Source organism: Pleurodeles waltl, chromosome 10, assembly GCF_031143425.1.
Source record: "Pleurodeles waltl isolate 20211129_DDA chromosome 10, aPleWal1.hap1.20221129, whole genome shotgun sequence".
Classification (NCBI taxonomy): Eukaryota; Metazoa; Chordata; class Amphibia; order Caudata; family Salamandridae; genus Pleurodeles; species Pleurodeles waltl.
The window spans coordinates 89,312,273-89,331,582 of NC_090449.1; the positions used below are offsets into that span (position 1 = coordinate 89,312,273).

The 19,310-nt window shown below is 44.2% G+C and overlaps 1 protein-coding gene across 3 annotated transcripts in view; it reads left to right on the top strand.

The window, feature by feature from the left end:
• TRRAP (transformation/transcription domain associated protein) overlaps positions 1 to 19,310 on the top strand; it is a 1,102,174-nt gene that overhangs the window by 50,818 nt on the left and 1,032,046 nt on the right. For all 3 annotated transcript variants that reach the window (XM_069209830.1, XM_069209829.1, XM_069209828.1), the window contains exons 9-11: positions 3,852 to 3,929; positions 11,741 to 11,829; positions 13,703 to 13,799. In XM_069209830.1, coding sequence (XP_069065931.1) covers positions 3,852 to 3,929; positions 11,741 to 11,829; positions 13,703 to 13,799 — 264 coding nt within the window. The remainder of the gene's footprint in view (positions 1 to 3,851; positions 3,930 to 11,740; positions 11,830 to 13,702; positions 13,800 to 19,310) is intronic.

Below are 19,310 nucleotides of genomic sequence, written 5' to 3' on the forward strand. Positions count from 1 at the left end.
GGGGGTTCAGGAGCTGCAGACGGTCCCAGGAGTCGCATACGAGCTATCCCTCTAAGGTCGCTGGGTTGTAGGAGGGCCAGTGACCACCCAGGTCATCAGCAAGCACTGGCAAATGCAAATGGGAGCTGATAAATAGTTTGCAAAGTTTTGGGAACCAGCAACGTTCAGGAGACTCTACCTGGGAGTGGGAGTCAGGGCTGGCCCTCAGCACACAGGAAGGCCAGCAGAAGTCAATGACTCCCCTATGAGTAACCCATAGGCGATGGACATAGAAAGTCACAAGGAGGCCTCAGCAGCACAACAAAACAGAAGTCCCGAGTTGCAGGACGGGCTGATCTTTGAGTTGCAGAGTGCTGGAGGCCGGGGCTTCTTGGCGCCTGAAAATCTCCTGGAGGTAGAGTCAACAAGCCTTGGCAAGTGCAGCAGTCGCTCTGCACTGGGGTTCCAGTCCAGTGACAGGAGCAGGGGCCCACAGTCTCCCAAGTTGGTTATAAGACAAGCATGACCCAGAGGAGGCCACAGACTCACCACCTGTGTTGCAAAGTTGTTGGCTAGCCGGGTGACCGCAGACTCCACAAGCAGATTGACACGTTCTTGAGGTGCCTCCAATTGCAGGGGAGTGACTCCTTCAATCCATGGGAGATTCCTTTGTGCTTCCAGGTTCAAACAGAGTCCTTGTGACCCTGGAGGATGCACAACCCTGGATGTTGCAGAATTCTTGCAGGATCCAAAGTAACAGTGTTGCAGTGGGGTCCTTTCCACCAGAAGCGGACGTGCTTGGCTCCAAAGAAACTAGTAGCGATTCCAGAGGCCAGAAGCAGAAGATGCCTTGCAGAGAGTTCTTCATAGAGTCTTGCACGACGAATCTGTGGACCCACCCTTGGTCCCCAAAAAGGGGGTTGGTGACTCTCGGAAGTGACCCACCTGTCAGAGGGGGTCAGGGAGATCATCTTACTGGCCTAACCAGTCAGATGCTCCCAGGGGCCTCTGCCCATCTTGTTTCCAAGATGGCAAAATCAGGTGGCCACCTCACAGAGCGCTTTGCACCTTCTAGGGGATGAACTGGACAGGGAGGTGGTCACTCTCCTGTCCTTTGTGTAGTTTCGTGCCAGAGCAGGAATCTGGGTTCCTGGCTGAACCGGTGCAAATCGAATTATGTAAAGAGGGCACCATATGTTGCCTTCCATACAGTCTGGTGGTGCTCAATCCTTTGTTCTGCTTCTCTGGCCTGAGCCTGGCTCACTATTGGGATGGGAGAACAGTGTCTGGGGTCAGCAGCAGCGTGGACTGGCAGCCAGACCCTGTGAGACTGCACAGGCAGAGCTGTAGGATCCTCTAAGTAACCCCCAGATCCCAACATCTTTGATACTAAACATGCCTAGGTTCGGAGAAGCCATTATGTAGTTGGACCACTCGTGTTGACCAGTGTCCACTACATACCTTAAGATGGCTCCCCTGCACTTAGTGTCCAGGAAATTGTCCTTTCAGTAAGTTTGACCGTTAAAAGGAAAACCTCACCATGCTCTGTGACTAATATCTGAGTAACTTCAACAAAATGTTAAAGTTAGTACATAGGTACTCGTAATCAATAGATAAGTTAGTATAATGCTGAATAATGGAGATTTAAAAAAATATTTTGTAACTTCCAACGTAAAGCATGGCAGACCATTTGCTTCTAACCAGTAGCCCATAACCAAAGCTTTCTTTGCTGGTAGATTACTGTGGCTCCTACTGCTTCTACACATTGACAGCCTCATAACTAGTACCAACCAGGAGAAGTGGTAAGTCTTCTTTCCCGTCTTTGGCAGAGCTCTCTATTGTTTGTAGTGCAGCTAGTGCAAGCAGAGGAGCACAAATAGCATGGATGCTGACATCTTTTCCAGATTCCACTGTACTAAAGCTAACGCATCTGGATGCACCTAAAGTGGATCACATTGCAAACTCCTTCATTATACACTTTTGTGAACATCAATGATGAATAGATGTGTGTGAAATCCACATAATTTGCTTTCCTGTCATTACTTGGAATTCTGAGAAATGTAGGCAAAATATGTGAAATGCAAATCTGTCATGTGGTGTATTTTAGTGTGAAGTGTAATCAGTTTTTGCCGTGTCACATTTTGCGCCGAATATAGTGTAAAATATAGCACTGGGAACAGCTGTTTACATTCTGTTTTTGGTATTATTTTTTTTTTTCATGAATGGCAGGTAATTGATGTTGAATTGTATGCTTCACTTGTCAGTGAAGATGCCTTTTCATTCATTTCTCAAAAGTATCTGACTTGGTCTTAGGGGAACCCAAAATAGATGTTCATCTAACCCAAGTCCAGTGCCAGAGCTGCTTCAAAGAACGGATGTGTGCAATTCCCCCAAATGTAAAAACTGTTATTTTCCTTTGATGTATTGCTGGATACTCATGTGCTCTGCCAGTTACTTTGAGGCATCGACTGGGATGAAGCTGATGTCTTTTCTGTTAGTGAGGACTGGAACTTGCTCTTTGATACTAAGCTTGTTTTCTTTCACGCCTTTTACTTGTTTCCTGCTGTCTAGGTTAGTCTACGTCAATGAAGCTGACCTTTTAGGTTTAACCTCGCTGGGCAATATTTCAATTGATTGTATCTAGTCTTTGCACAGATTTTAACAAGGTAGGCTTATTTTGGAGAGCCTGGCCTCAGGAGGCCGAGAAATTTGTTCTGAAATATTTGTCACTAAGGTGACTGAAATATCTGGTTTTGAAAGAGCTGTCCAGTACAAACAGTCAGTTACTACCTGAATACTGAGTCACTTCAGACATGGTTCTGCTGTCTTTTACAAGGCAAAGCGTCAATGCTGAGATGAGGGAAAGATGCTTGGGAGTCCTAAGTTTTACTAGGTCTTGCTCTTTGGTTTCTTCGTCAAGTAAGGACTGGTTTGACCAGAAGCCATTCAATCATTAAAGAGCCTTATGTTTTGGGGCCAGTTTATCATGTTCTTAATAGTTGCCTTCCCCCGAAGGCGCTCAGGGATACTCTGATAACCAGTTGTCTCCTAGATTGAAAGCTGATTTTTCGTAAGAGTGTTCCCAGGGTGGAAGCATTTGTCTCTGAGTTAAAGTACAAGTCAGAGAGTTGTGCTGCTCAACTGTAAAGAGATTCATGTGGAAAGATTAGGTGTGTGGGGTCCCATTAGTCAGTTTAGAGCCAACCCTTAACAAAGAGAATACAAAGCTATCGGTAACTGGTTTCTCACACACACCCTCCTTACCAGGGATCTTAGAAATACAGAAACCATGTTTGACTGAAACGACACAGCAGCTGCTATCCAACTTTGTTTGTTAACCTTGTTGTGGGAGCTAGGTTTAATAGGGGAGGTTTAATCACCTGAAGTGACTATGAGAAAAGGTGACGTCATTGCTTCATGCTATAAAAGAATCCCTTAATACAAACCTGTCTGCACACTATAGCATTCAAAACCTTCTTTTATTTTATACCGTAATTCAGAAGGGCCCGTGTGATGCAGGAGCAAGTATGTGGCCAGCCATATCACTTCTAGCTGAGGTTGCTCTATATCTTAAAGTGTTGGTTTGTTCTTACAAGGTAGTGAAAGCGGCGTACTAAGTCGGAATTCATGAACTACCAAATTCTGAAATTTCCATTCTCAGTTTGTGGGAATTGCTAGCTGTAATTATGTGGAATATCGGTAGACTATTGCTGTGAGAGGAGATTGCATGCCCAGTGTACTAATTTCATCGTAAACATATTTAAGGTCAACATTTAATGCAATGTTTTTCATTTTGGTTGAATCACATATACAGGCTCCATCACAGGACTGTTCCTTATCTTAAGATACAATTATTTCTTTGTTCTTTTCAGCATTCCATAATTCCTAGAGGATCCCTGTCTTTGAAAGTTCTTGCGGAGCTACCAATCATTGTTGTGCTTATGTATCAGGTGGGTGTTTCTGTACAAACAAAATGGTAAACGTTTGTGCTACGATTTGTTGACACACTTGAAAATATAGATTGGATATGGCAGAAAATTGCTCTTTGTCTGTGGTCCTTGAAATCCTAATTGATGCTCAATTGAAACTTGGTAAATTTTACTCATAGTTCCTATATTGCATTTACACCAATAGTGAGCACTTCTTGTCAGCGGAACAATGAGATAAATGAGATGAATGAGAAAGTGTTTAGGTGCAGACCACCTCTAGCAGAATTGTCGTTCTTAGTTGGTACCAATCTGGTGGGCTGATATAAACAATGGGTTTACTGCCTGTTGCAAAATGGGTTTAACCCATTTAATCCCTCTGGAGTTTCTGCTTTTAACTGCCTGGTTTGTGGACTTTAACTCGAGTGAGATTCACTACCAGGGTCTTACTCACAGTCAGTTTTACAGTAAACCAGTAGTGTCCACCTTTTTAAGCTAAGGCCATTGCTGTAGAGCTAGGGTAAGAGGCTCTGGGCTAACTACTCAAAACACTAACGTGCGTGCTTTGTGTGCGTGTGAGACTGCAGTCTTGTGCAGCCCGATATCTGCGCATAGGTGGCCAGTCGCAAAAGGAAACTTTGAAGGGTTTCTAGTGACTTGGGGGTAGGCCTCGTAATGTGTGTTCTAGAAAGGAACAATGGCCCCTATTATAACACAATACAAACAAATATTCAGTTAAAGCATTTAATGTATGCATAGATCAAGAAGCATATTAACATAAACTAAAAAAAGGCAGTAATTTTCAGTTTTTTGTAAATGAAAAGAAACAACACACTGGGTGATCACACGTAATATTGGACCCTTGGAGACTACCATTTAATTTCTCCTTTGTTCTCTGGCTCCTTTAATTTTGAGTTCTGTGGATGATCCTGTATACATAAGGGTTAAAAAAACGCTGTCAACTTTCTTCTTAGCAAATGCTGGATTTTATTAACTTTGTTGTAAGAGTTATTTTTCCATGAATCTTTGTGTGGTGCACTAAGATTACGCACTGCACTGACATTATTGGGAGCAGATAAGTCAGTTTCACGCTCCTTTGCTGGCTTAGTGTAGTGTCAGCTGGACTGAGAGCTCGCAGGATAGTGTTAAAAGGGGGCTGTCTGCACTGCCCCAATGCAGGAAGCTGGCTCATTATATAGTATAACAAAAAGATGTATGCTATGTAAAGAGTCCAGGTATCCCCTTAGAAGTGGCCATGGCTTTTTAAAAGAAAATCCCAAGTGAGGTATTTGTGGTGAGGTGGTTGACTAGCTTAGGCTAATCAAAGGGGAGTGTTAAGCTTTGCACAAATATCTCTCTCTCTCTCGATATATATATCCACACTAATTTAGAAAAATAAGACATATGTTTTAATACCAAGAAATTCGTTGTTGGGTAGGTACTTTATAAGTTAGCAGTTTTGAAGTGTACAAATACACTTGCATTGACTTTAATGTAGTATTGTCATCCTAGGGCACCTCGCTCAGCTCTGTGGTGTAGGAAGTTGGCTCTGTATGCACCATTTCAAAATAAGGAATAGTATGCACAGAGTCCAAGGGTTCCCCTTGGTAAGATAGTGGCAAAAAGAGATAATACTAATGCTCTATTTTGTGGTAGTGTGGTCGAGCAGTAGGCTTATCAAAGGAGTAGTGTTCAGCATTTGTTGTACATACACACAGGCAATAAATGAGGAACACACACTCCGAGACAAATCCAGCCAATAGGTTTTGTTATAGAAAAATATCTTTTCTTAGTTTATTTTAAGAACCACAGGTTCAAATTCTACGTGTAATATCTCATTTGGAAGGTATTGCAGGTAAGTACTTTAGGAACTTTGAATAATTACAGTAGCATATATACTTTTCACATAAAACACAAATAGCTGTTTTAAAAGTGGACACAGTACAATTTTCACAGTTCCTGGGGGAGGTAAAGTATTGTTATTTTTAGCAGGTAAGTAAATCACTTACAGGTCTCAGTTTTGGGTCCAAGGTAGCCCACCGTTCAGGGTTCAGAGCAACCCCAAAGTTACCACACCAGCAGCTCAGGGCCGGTCAGGTGCAGAGGTCAAAGAGGTGCCCAAAACACATAGGCTTCAATGGAGAGAAGGGGGTGCCCCGGTTCCAGTCTGCCAGCAGGTAAGTACCCGCGTCTTCGGAGGGCAGACCAGGGGGGTTTTGTAGGGCACCGGGGGGGACACAAGTCCACGCAGAAAGTATACCCTCAGCAGCGCGGGGGCGGCCGGGCGGTGTGCAAACAAGCGTCGGGTTCTCTGTAGATTTCAATGGGAGACCAAGGGGTCTCTTCAGCGGTGCAGGCAGGCAAGGGGGGGGGGCTCCTCGGGGTAGCCACCACCTGGGCAAGGGAGAGGGCCTCCTGGGGGTCACTCCTGCACTGAAGTTCCGTTCCTTCAGGTGCTGGGGGCTGCGGGTGCAGGGTCTTTTCCAGCCGTCGGGACTTTAGGATCAGGCAGTCGTGGTCAGGGGGAGCCTCGGGATTCCCTCTGCAGGCGTCGCTGTGGGGGCTCAGGGGGGACAACTTTGGTTACTCACGTTCTCGGAGTCGCCGGAGGGTCCTCCCTGAGGTGTTGGTTCTCCACCAGTCGAGTCGGGGTCGCCGGGTGCAGTGTTGCAAGTCTCACGCTTCTTGCGGGGATTTGCAGGGGTCTTTAAATCTGCTCCTCGGTAACAAAGTTGCAGTTCTTTTGGAGCAGTGCCGCTGTCCTCGGGAGTTTCTTGTCTTTCTTGAAGCAGGGCAGTCCTCTGAGGATTCAGGGGTCGCTGGTCCTTGGGAAAGCGTTCGCTGGAGCAGGTTTCTTTGGAAGGCAGGAGACAGGCCGGTAGGACTGGGGCCCAAGCAGGTGGTGTCTTCTTTCTTCTTCTGCAAGGGTTTTTCAGCTCAGCAGTCCTCTTCTTCTTGTAAGTTGCAGGAATCTAAATTCTTAGGTTCAGGGGAGCCCTTAAATACTAAATTTAAGGGCGTGTTTAGGTCTGGGGGGTTAGTAGCCAATGGCTACTAGCCCTGAGGGTGGGTACACCCTCTTTGTGCCTCCTCCCAAGGGGAGGGGGTCACATTCCTATCCCTATTGGGGGAATCCTCCTTCTACAAGATGGAGGATTTCTAAAAGTCAGAGTCACCTCAGCTCAGGACACCTTAGGGGCTGTCCTGACTGGCCAGTGACTCCTCCTTGTTTTTCTCATTATCTCTCCTGGACTTGCCGCCAAAAGTGGGGGCTGGGTCCAGGAGGCGGGCATCTCCACTAGCTGGAGTGCCCTGGGGGATTGTAACACGAAGCTTGAGCCTTTGAAGCTCACTGCTAGGTGTTACAGTTCCTGCAGGGGGGAGGTGTGAAGCACCTCCACCCAGAGCAGGCTTTGTTTCTGTCCTCAGAGAGCACAAAGGCTCTCACCGCATGTGATCAGAAACTCGTCTCTCAGTAGCAGGCTGGCAGAGACCAGTCAGTCCTGCACTGAACAATTGGGTAAAATACAGGGGGTATCTCTAAGATGCCCTCTGTGTGCATTTTTTAATAAATCCGACACTGGCATCAGTGTGGGTTTATTATTCTGAGAAGTTTGATACTAAACTTCCCAGTATTCAGTGTAGCCATTATGGAGCTGTGGAGTTCGTTTTTGACAGACTCCCAGCCCATATACTCTTATGGCTACCCTGCACTTACAATGTCTAAGGTTTTGCTTAGACACTGTAGGGGCATAGTGCTCATGCACGTATGCCCTCACCTGTGGTATAGTGCACCCTGCCTTAGGGCTGTAAGGCCTGCTAGAGGGGTGACTTACCTATGCCACAGGCAGTGTGAGGTTGGCATGGCACCCTGAGGGGAGTGCCATGTCGACTTAGTCATTTTCTCCCCACCAGCACACACAAGCTGGCACGCAGTGTGTCTGTGCTGAGTGAGGGGTCCCTAGGGTGGCATAAGACATGCTGCAGCCCTTAGAGACCTTCCCTGGCATCAGGGCCCTTGGTACCAGGGGTACCAGTTACAAGGGACTTACCTAGGTGCCAGGGTTGTGCCAATTGTGGAAACAATGGTACATTTTAGGTGAAAGAACACTGGTGCTGGGGCCTGGTTAGCAGGGTCCCAGCACACTTCTCAGTCAAGTCAGCATCAGTATCAGACAAAAAGTGGGGGGTAACTGCAACAGGGAGCCATTTCTTTACATGTGGCATCTGGGTGCCGAGGTGTATTTCAGCTTCGGATGCCATAATGTTGTATGGGAAAGAAATACATACTGCACACTGGTACTTAGCAATGACTTGCAGGACTGTTCTTCTGGAGTTAAGGTAAGTATGGGTCAAGCTCCAAGGCATCCCCAACGGGTCACTTCAGGAGGCATTGGGGTGTCAAGGTGCTTTACAGTGTCGGGTGTTCCATTCACTTTAATGGGACACTGTCCTGGGGAAAAGAGGCTACAAGTGGGGACTGGGTGACAAGGCTCTTCGGTGTTCTTCTTTGGTCCAACAAATCTGAGTTTCTGGTATCAGGGGGGCACCTGATACTGAATGTATGGTCACTAAGGGAGTGAATAGTGGTAGCCAATGGGTTACTTACCCTTGAGGTCACTAAACTCTATCATGACCTGTGGGAAGTGGGCCTAACCCTGTCCCAGAGTGCCTAATTCCACCACACACAAGATGGTGGAAATTACTATTTTCGTGTTAGGGGGGTGTAATATGCCACCTGACTATCTAATTTCCTGCCTGTCCTGGTGCCAGATGGGCCTCGGGAAGGGGATGGCATCTCCTGGGATTGCTGTAAGCCGGAATTGCGTAACAAATGCAGCAGGTTCTTTGAAGTCCCTGGTATTGGCTTGCTGAATCACTAGCCATCCTGCTGGAGAAGGTGTGAACACCTGCCTCTGGAGCAAGCATTGCTCCTGGCTTTCGAGAGCATTGGCTCTTAACTTCAGGGGGTTGGAACCCTATGTGTGGTGGCAGGCTGGACTGTACCAGTCAACACACTAGAGGACAAGTTGGTTTCAGGGCATACCTCTAAGATACTCTAGGGGTGCATGTATTAATAAATCCATCCCTGGAATGAGTTTATTAATACCTTGTGTTTGCTACAAAACACCATAGGTTAGAGTGAAACCATTATGTGGCTGTGAAACTTGTTTTTTACCAGTGCCCGGTATACACCTTAGGAAGGCTTCCCCGTTCACTTGTAATGCCTACGAATTGACTTAGATATCACCACCGCATATTTGCTCTTGCAGATATGTCCATACATGTAGCATAATGCACCCTGCCTTAGGGCTCCAAGGCCTGCTGTTGGGGTGACTTACATATAGTCCGTGTGTCTTTGGCTTGGCACTCCGTAGTGTGCCATGTCATGTTTTGAAACATGGTTGCACCATGTCTTGCAGCCTACAGTGGCAGTCTGTGTAATTTTAAGTGTGAGTCCCTTAGGGTGGCAAAAGATATGCTTCAGCCGTTAGGGACCCACTTTAGTACTCATAACCTAGCTACCAGGGGTACCATTTACTAGGGATTTACAGGGGTGCTTGTCCATGCCAGTCGGCTTGCAATTAGACTTTACTAGTTTTGGGTTAAGAACGTTGTCACTGAGGTCTGATTAGCAGGTCTCAGCACACTCTGAGTCGAAAACAAGCATCTGGTAGTTCTAAATGGGGCAAATAGTGCAGGGACATCTGCAAAGAAGTTCAGTTTCCTACACCCAAGCAAAGTCCACATTCAACACCTGGGATTTAAGGAAAAGAAAGCAGCATTGAGATAGCATGTTCAAAAGTACAGAGAGCAGGCAAAGCCACTAATCCATTATGTACTGATGCTAGAGAGGAGCACCCCATAGATCCATGCATTGACTCCCAATTTGCATATCTTGCTCCTTGTAGTGGCCAGGAAGGGGACGAGGCACACTCAAAATTGTCTACAGTGTTTTGGGGGCTGCTGGGAGCACAGCAACCCACCCCACCCACCCCCAGTGAAAAAAAAAAAAAAAAAGGAACTACACTGCCCTGGAGAGGTTTTTGCTGTTATCCGTATTTTTGTACAGAGGCTCTTGAGTGGTTGGTCCTTAAGTAGTAGTAGTGGTTAAAGGTGAAAGAAAGCCTCTCAGTCACATTATTGAGTTCAGTCTGCTTATAGTTAACATTAAAGTGTAACAAATGCTATTGAATGTTAATACTGCCCTCATCTACTAGAATGGTGGTTGGGCTATTACATGCATGGCATCTTCACACCGTCTCCATTAATTTCGTTTGGTGTTAAAATTCTGAAGTATAACATGTTGCTTTTACTGATTTGGTGACACCCTAACAAAGCCAGTCATAATGACAATGACACCCTATTGTATTGTGATATTGCATCCAGTATAGGCAGGGAGTATTGTCATTATAGGGTTCAGAACCCACTAGGAGTTTAACGTGATGTGAGGGTGTCACCAAAGGTATTTTCATCCACCTGGTTAAACAAATTTGCAATTTAATGTGTTATGTATGTCTTTAATAAAAGTAATTTTCCTTTTTAAGGAAAAATCAGTCATTGTACAATGATTTGTTGTTGTGGACTAGTGAACTGGGGGTTACTAGTCCATGTCACTTCCCCGGCGTAGACCTTGGACTGCTCCGGTTTGCTACCCCAAGAGTCCAGTGCTACCGTGGTATACTTGATTCAGAGTAAAAAGACAATTTTAGAATTACTACCCTTGAAAGTCTCACATCCTTTGCAACCAATAATACAATTTTTCCCTACATTGGAAATTATGATTTTCGGTTTATAAATGGAGACAGAAGATATTCCAGGGGGGACAAGACTTGAGTGTTGAGTATTTCCCCAGTGATACTTTACATTTGACTGAAAGGCTTAAGGCTCTGTGTGCTCAACTTGCTTGGCGCAGTAGTAGTAGGGAGTTAGTAGATCAGACTTAAGGTGCATTTGGAAATATGATTAAGCCTCTGCAAAGCCAAAGGTGCTGCAGGTGAGGCTTGAATTGTATTATGAATGCATTTATGACATGGCCCCTTTTCCCAAAGGCTGGAAAGCAAGGAAGGACAATAGCTGTTGATCTTGAGCTCTGAAATTAACAGGTCATGGTTTGAATGGGTAAGGGGTGTTAGGAATATTACTCTTATCTACGCTCTCACCCTCTTGTTAAGGCTGTTGCATGTGAGATAATCAGTCATTGTGAAAGTGAGTATACAGAGTCATTTGCTTTCTTGTGAGCTCATCTATCTGGCACCACAGGAGATACCTGGCCCCAAGAGTAATCCAAGCTCACTGACCCCGAGATTGTCACCACTTCAGTTATGGTATGCCTCAAAGGGCATGGCTGTGGAGCAAAAGTTGATTGAAAGATGGCTGTGAAGCAAAATGTGCCTGAAATACTCCTTTCCAACTATAGTGGAGTGAACTGAGCCCTGCTTCCATAATGGCTCCTGTACTCTGGGTGGGATGCCATTCTGAAGTTTGTGTTTCCTGTTGTGGCTGGCACAGACCAGCCCAACCTGAGGTTCAGTGAAGGCAAGAATACTATTTATATTTCTATAAAAATTATTTAAAAGTGAATTAGTAATGGCGCAACCTGTTTGTAATTTTTGTGTCCGTAAAACGTTTAAAAACAGAAATGTTTAAACTATATGCACTCTGCTTACAGCTGAAAAGTAATGATTATAATTTCAGTGAATTCCTTTACATATTAAGATGTGTTTATTTAAATTATTTGTACCTTAATTTGTTCCATGTTTTATCAGCTTGTGTTTAATAGTGTAGTTCTATTCTGTTGGTTTGACACATTTATGTATATTGTCCCTCCATAGCTCTACAAACTAAACATTCATAATGTGGTGGCGGAGTTTGTACCTTTGATCATGAATACAATTATAATTCAGGTATCTGCCAATGCCAGGTAAGTTGTGTTGTCTTTTCTTTGTTTGCTCTAAGAATGTTGTGCTGCATTGACTTGTAAAGAATGAAATGATTGAAACTAACCACATATATTTTGGGGGTATTCTAAAAACATATTTGATTCTTTTTTTAATACATGTGAAATAATGGTAGTTAAAAGTCCAAAGAATGAAACTACGCTGTACACACTGTGAGGTTATAAACTGCTTGCCATTAATCTTAGCCCACCTTAAAAGGCTTTTTGCCATTAGCTTGTGTAGTGACAAGTATGCTAACCTGTGTAAAAAGTAAAAGCCCTCTTCTGAAAATGAAGAGCAGCAGAGTTCAGGTCTAGTATATAATGATACACAAAACAACCTAATGGCAAGAGCAAATTGAAAAAGGCATCACCTCTTGCATTCTTTCCAGAGCCGCAGGTCGATATGAGGCACATGCTAAGGCAACCTGGTTTCACCATATTGCACCCTATAAATGGTAATTTGGCAGAAAAATAAACAAATGATAAAGCACTTTATCTGGCTCTAACATAAAAAGTAAAGTGAATGGAAAAACTCCTTATAAAATTAGAGATAAATAAGGGACTGTGAACGTTACAGGCTATCTCCGAGATGGCCTTCCAGCATCCGGGGCACAGCCAGGCGTACACCTCACAGTGCTTAAAGTAGCTAGTCTGCTGTAAACTAGAGCATGAGCAGGTGGCAACAACATAGATAGCACCTGAGGTTGGCATCCTGTCATTATCAGTTAATCTGCATGTGCAAAATTGGGCCTCTTTTAAGTGTACTTTATCAATTACCCTAATTTCCTTGCTTTTTGCTGACCACATCTTTTGGCAATTCCTAAAACCTATCCCTTAAAAGTACCAAATCTTCCAGTGATTAAGTTATGCTTTTCGTATCACCCCCTTTTGACTGTGATATTGTTTATGTTGGATGCAAAGTTTCACCCCTCACCTATCCTCATAAAGGACCATCCCCTCTTCTTTCTTCTTGATGGGCGTTTGACCAGTTTCTGTAATTATGTTGACTGAACTCCATGCTTACAAAGCTGAGGTTGAAACTGTGCATTTGCAAGATCTGTCTTGTATCAATTAATTTAGCTAGATGTTTTACTCAAAAGAGGCCGGGGGATGACCTGTTCCTGCAGGGGAATACTCTATTCACTGGACGACTAGTTTCAACTAATTTTATTAAGTTTAAGATTTGATTGGCCTTTTAAAGGTTGCTGTTTTCAGTAATTCGCCTTTAGTATCTAAGCTGTCCAGCAATACTTAAATTTGAAAGTTGATAAAGTAATATTGTCTGCATTTGGTAGCAATCTAGGCACTACATACATTTTGTTAGGATTTACACATATTAAAGTGTATTTCTAGTTTTATGTTGCATGAATTCCCCACTAAATCGTAACCTGGACAAGTATTCATCAGTTATTGTCTTAATGATGCCTATGTTTGGATTGATTGCTTAAAATGAGGAGCCTCAAATTGTTTCTTTTAGATTTTGAACTTTTGTTGCATTTTGCTTTGTTATTAGTAGTGCATGATTTCGGCCCTGATGTAACATTTGTGCCCACATAGACATAGCGTACTGTATCGATGACCCAAAGCATGTGCAAGTGTTTTTGTGCTTTAAAATGTACAGTCTGTCACAAAATATGTACAGCTTGGAAGGATACCTGTTTGAACACTGGCTAGTGGAAAGCATTGTCATTAAGCATTCTATTAGGGCATTGTGGCATGCACCGTAGACTGCTGAGGTGATGATAAAACTGTATAGCCTATTATAAAGGGGGTAGCAATGGGAAATGTGCAAAACCATGAGAGTTCTTATTTCTATTAACATTTTATTTGACATTTTCTGTCATTTCCATCCCAGGCAAAATAAACTCTACAACAAGGAACTATATGCAGATTTTATTGCGGCTCAGATCAAAACCCTGTCATTCCTGGCTTACATTATAAGAATTTACCAGGTGGGTGATATGACTAGTATATTTTGTGCAGTAGTTTTATTCTTACTCGAAATAGGTTTCCCTCTTTCATCCATGTGTTAGGCTATAGAGGCTTAGAAAAAAAACTTTTGAACTAATTCAGACCTTGAATTTCACCAGTTCCTGTTAATAGTGTAGGGAGTCATAGGGATGTCAGCAGCATGTGCTATCTTGCCCCTCTTCTTAGCTGGTACTTCCTGGGGCTACTTTAGGCATTTTCCTTGGGGTCTTGGGGGCAGCCAGATGTTACTGGGCTCTACCCAGTAGGTACGGTTGTTTAACACTAGTGTCCCAGGGCCACTATGCTGTTGCAGTCTGAGTTGGATAGCCAAGGTATTCCCTCTAGGGACTTTAATGTATCAGGATAGTGAGTCCGAGGAGGCTCAAAACTTTGGCAAGGGGAGTGGCTTGGAAACTCAGCTCAACCTAGCAGCATTTAAAAACTTCACTGCCCAGTCAATTCTTTACTTTATGAGAATAAATTACTTGAATAACAGGTACGTAAAATAGCAATACATTGAAAACAGAAGGTCTTAGCTCCTTATGGCACAAGTTTCATCCCCAAATGTCTTTATAGTTTCGTCTTGCTAGGTGCTAGAATTGTGTTTAACACTGAGTTTGTTGGCTATTGTTAACCTGTAGGAGGTGCTTTGGGTTGACTCTTGGTTTTGCCTGAATCTTTCTGGCCCCTTTAGAAAAAGGTGATTGAATAATCTGATACAGGTATTACTTAGAAATAACTATCTTTTTTCTGAAATATTTTAGAGGTAAGAGTCACCGCAATAATAATAAGTCGCTGGATTAAAACAGTGAAACCAGAAGATCTGAATTTCTCTTCCTCTATCCCCTCATTAACCTTGATTTATCATTAACGGAAACCTGTCAAGGATGTTTACTGTTGGATGAAGTAGCTTGCTGTGCTGTGAGAAGGCACTAAGGAGTTCTCTGGTAAATCGATGGAATGTGAAAATATCACTTGGTATCCTGTCGGGGGTTGTAGCCTACCTGTGGCTATGAAGGTGCAGAAAGTTATGATTGTTGATCTTGTAAAGCTGTAGACTTTGATGCTGTCTTCTTGTTGTGTATTCGTGAAAATAATAAAAACCTTTAACCAAAAAAAAAGATGTTTACAGCTTGGTTGTTTATTGAAAGATGACAGCTTGTATAAAGAGCCTTTGTCTCTCATAGCAGGCGTGTTCTCTTGACCTCTCTGCATCTTATGATCCAATAGTCCTGAAAACCATACTCTGTGTAGGTAAGACATTCAGACCTTAGAGGTATAATGGCGTACCCTATAATGCCAACAGCCTGCCAAGTCATTTGTTTGGAGTAGAGACGCTATTGTTTAGTGAAAGATGACGGAGAATACATTGGAGCCCATCAAACAAGTGAAAAGTTGTTAGGTTATGTTATTTATCAGTTTGAAGATTGAACACAATGTACTGATCAAGTATAAGTGCCTCAAACCTTAGTGATAAGACAAAAAATGCAAAGGGAGGCTACCTCCTTATTGATCGTTATGGTTTTAAAGTTAAGAGTGGAACATACACTGTTTAAACACTTGAATGTGGGTTTGTAGGTCACTGTACCACTCTCTCCCTCTCCCTCCTCCTCGCCCCCACTCGCCCTTTTTTGGTGCTGTGCATTGAGCATAAAAATTATGTACATCTAGTTACCTTCTTTCCAAAGCAGGAAATGTAGCATGAACGCCTCAAATATTTGTGAAAGAGCACCTGACCCTTTCTGAAAATTAAGAGGCCATAAAGACCAGTCAAAATGTTATCTAAGAGCTGTTAAACGAGTAGAAACAGTGAGCGCACCCATTGAAAACTGAAGAGCAATCACTCAAAAACCTTGATTTTCTGTAAATGACCTAGTTCTTGCATAGCACTATATATTAAAGTTTATTATTTATGTAACCACTGTAAAGACGGTTTATTTTGTTACCCAATTTAATTGTATTCCATCTGTAACCCATGGACACCTGAGATGCTTTTGCTAGCACTCAGACTTATTACCTTCTGGATAAGGACTAATGTACAGCTGAAGTTGTATTCACTGAGTTTTCGCTCTACTTCTACACAAAGGTCATTACAAAATAGTGAAGCATGTGTATATTGGCTATTTTTTCAAGCTAAGTATATGCCCTTGTGATGGCTCAGTGGACTAATTCATACACTGCAGTGATCCCTGTGATTACAGGTTGGATTAAAGTTATTTTCCCTTATCCTCTCTTCCTCTTACCCCAGCCCCTTCACCTCCAAGGTGACACTGCTGTGCAGTATATGTCTAGAGCCACTGTCTCTGGTACCAGTGAGTGGCAGTCTGATCACACACCTATTTCTCCCCTTGTCCACCAGACAATGACTTGTCAACATTGCTACCTGTAGGCTTGAGAGTTGGATCAATCCGGCCCAACACCATCCAACCCTTTGTCTTGGGTGGGCACTGCCCTACAACTATTTCTTTCGGAAAGGTGTCGATTCTGCAGCAGTACAGTATCCTTCCACTGCTGCCTCTGCTCTGTGAGGTGCTGCACAGGTGTCTCCTGCTCACCAGTGCTACACATGATCTTTGCTAAAAAAAGAAAATAAATAGGACTGTCCTCTCTTGTACATCTACTGTACCAGTGTATGCTGGTGCACCCTAAGTACTCTAAACTTCATGATTTCCTATCTGTAGGGAAGTGCCTATCTATGCAGTGTACCAAAGTAGGGGTGCACAATGCAGATAGTATAGGGGATCTTTATTGTCTTTTGTGGTAGTTTGAGTGTGCAGTTTAGGCTTATCAGAGAGTAGTGCTAAGCATTTGTTAAACAGTCAATAAATAACACACAAGAAAATCGAGAGCAATTTTAGAAAAATAGTACAGATTTTTACTAAGTTCTACAAGATCAGGCAAGTACTTTTCGAAAAAAAATTAAGAAATGCAGAAAATGCAATTGTCAAATCTGAGGCATGAGCTTCCATGTGGTTATGTTATCCTATGGGGAAAACATACACTGCACAGGATCATTTGCAATTGACTTACAGGATTGTTCTTCTGGACTTAAGGTAAGTAGGGGCCAAGGACTCTAGAACCACTGCAGTTTCGGGCTACCTTCCCTGGTGTGTTTAGGTGCACGGGTGTTATTAGCAGTAGTAGCCTCAGACGCTAAATGTTGAAGTTAATGGGAGCAGTACCTGGATGAAAAGGGCTGCAAGTGAGGACTGGGTGACCTGTCCGGCTGAATTCAAAGGAGGGGGCAGGAAATGAGTAGGGGTGCTCAGTCTTTGAGGGCCTCACCTCTCCAGAGATACCTTTGGTTTCAGTGGCCCTGGGCTGGGGTCTCATGTGCACAAGGGTTTTGTCCAGCAGGTCAGTAAGCTAGAGACTCTCAGAGTGCTTGGGTTACCTGCAGAAGAGGGGAAAGAAATGCAGCAGAACAACTTCTGACGTGAAGCTGGCCTATGTTGAAGTCCCTCGATTTGCAGATAAGTTTTCGCAGCGATAGTGTTCCGGCTGAACATAAACAAGCCTTTGTGCTTGCAGCTGGTGGCGGTACCCTGGTTATTGGTGCAGGAAGGCTCCAGGCTGGCTCAGTGTCTCGAGGGCTGAATGGGTCGACAAGGCTGCACTCCTAGACACTCTGTGCGCTCCTCCTGGCGAGATGCTCCCTCTGTGGACCTGATTATCAGCACAACAGACAACCAGACAGTCACAGTTGGTGCTTGCTGCTGTAGAGAGGTGGTGCCTCCCCTCCAAGGGAGATGCAGGCTGGTAGGCGAAGTGCTGGCATCCTCCAAGGATTTTAGAGGATGCACAGCTGCAAGACGAGTTGGGTCTTTCCAATTGTCGGGACTGGAGCAGATAGGCAGGGTTTGGCACCAAAGTCCTTAGCTAGTCCTCAGTTCTTGCGTTTGTTGGCTCTTCTCCGTACTCAGTCGAATCTGAGTTCCTGGTGCCACTGGGGCCACCTAAAAGCTCAGTCTAAGGGTGTTTAGAGTAGTAGCCAATGGGCTACTTAACCCTGGGGCGACCACACCCCCTATATGACCACTTCCTTTCGGGAGCTGGCATAACCCTGTCCCATAGTTCCTAGTTCCACTACAAACAGGATGGTGGTGGAATCCATCCTTTGTGGAGCACATCAAGCAGCCCACTTTAGGGGTACGACTAACCTGGTAATGCAACACGCCTACCTGCGTAGCAAGTTTCCTGCCTGTCCTGGTGCCAACTGGGCCTCAGGGCAGTGGGTGACATCTCCCAGATCCGGGGGCTTTGAAGTCCCTGGAATTGCTATGCAGATACACTAGCTATCCTGCTGGAGGAAGTGGTATCACTTTTCTCTGGAGCAGGCATTGATTCTGGCCCCAGAGTGCAGACTCTCACCTCCAAGGGGTCAGAAACTCGTCTGTGGTGGCTGGCTGGTTGATACCAGTCAGCCAACACACCGGAGGACCAGTAGGTTTTTGGAAGCACCTTTAAGGTCCCCTATGGGTGCATATCATAATGAATCCAATACTGGTATTAGTATGCATTTATTAAGACAAGGTGCTTGATACCAAACACCATAGGATTCAGTGAAACCATTATGTAGCTGGGTAACTCGTAAGGACCAGTGCTCAGTACATACCTTAAGATGGCTTCACTATTCACTTGCAGTATCTAGTAATAGAACTAGACATTACATGGGCATATCTGCTCATGCAGATATGTCCTCACACAAAATATAATGCACCCTGCCTGAGGGCCCAAAGGCCTGCTGTAGGGCTGACGTAAATATATTATATGTATTGATTTTGGCATGGCACACGATAAGTGTGACACAGCGTGTTTTCACTCATGGCTTGCGCCATGACACTCAGTCTGCAATAGCAGGTTGCATGCCATTTGTAGCGGGGGTCCTCTTGAGTGGTATAATACATACTGCAGCCCTTAGGGGCACTCTTTAGTACCTGGGCCCTAGGTACCCTGTGTCCCATTTACTAGGGACTTACAGGGGTGCTAAAGTGTGTGCCAATTTTACACAATCAGGCCTTTTACCTTGTTTTAGGGAAAGAGCACTGGCCTTGGTTAGCAGGAACCCAGTGCACCTTCAGTCGAGACAAATCAGTACCAGTAGTGGAAAAGTGGGGGATGACCAAATTAAAAGGGGCACATTCCTACACTATCCCAACACACAGCAAATGTGATTTTCATGCAGAATGTGAATTGTAGTACCTGCTATTCAGTTGTTTTCATAAGCTTTAACTGATGCGTAAAGATGTCCTTGACGGACTAAATCTCCAGGGTTAGCGCTGTCGAGTGCTTAAGGCTTTAGGGCATTTCACAGTCCAGGAGGCCAGGCTTTGCTCCCGCATCATGTATGGGTTGGGAACCTAAACCCTACACAAGTCTCAATGTTGTGGCAGTGTTCTTAATTCAAAGTAGTATAGGAGTTGTTGGTTGTGAGGAAATGGGGTGTATTATATGATGTGTATTATGCGGTGTGGTAGCACAACCTCACCATG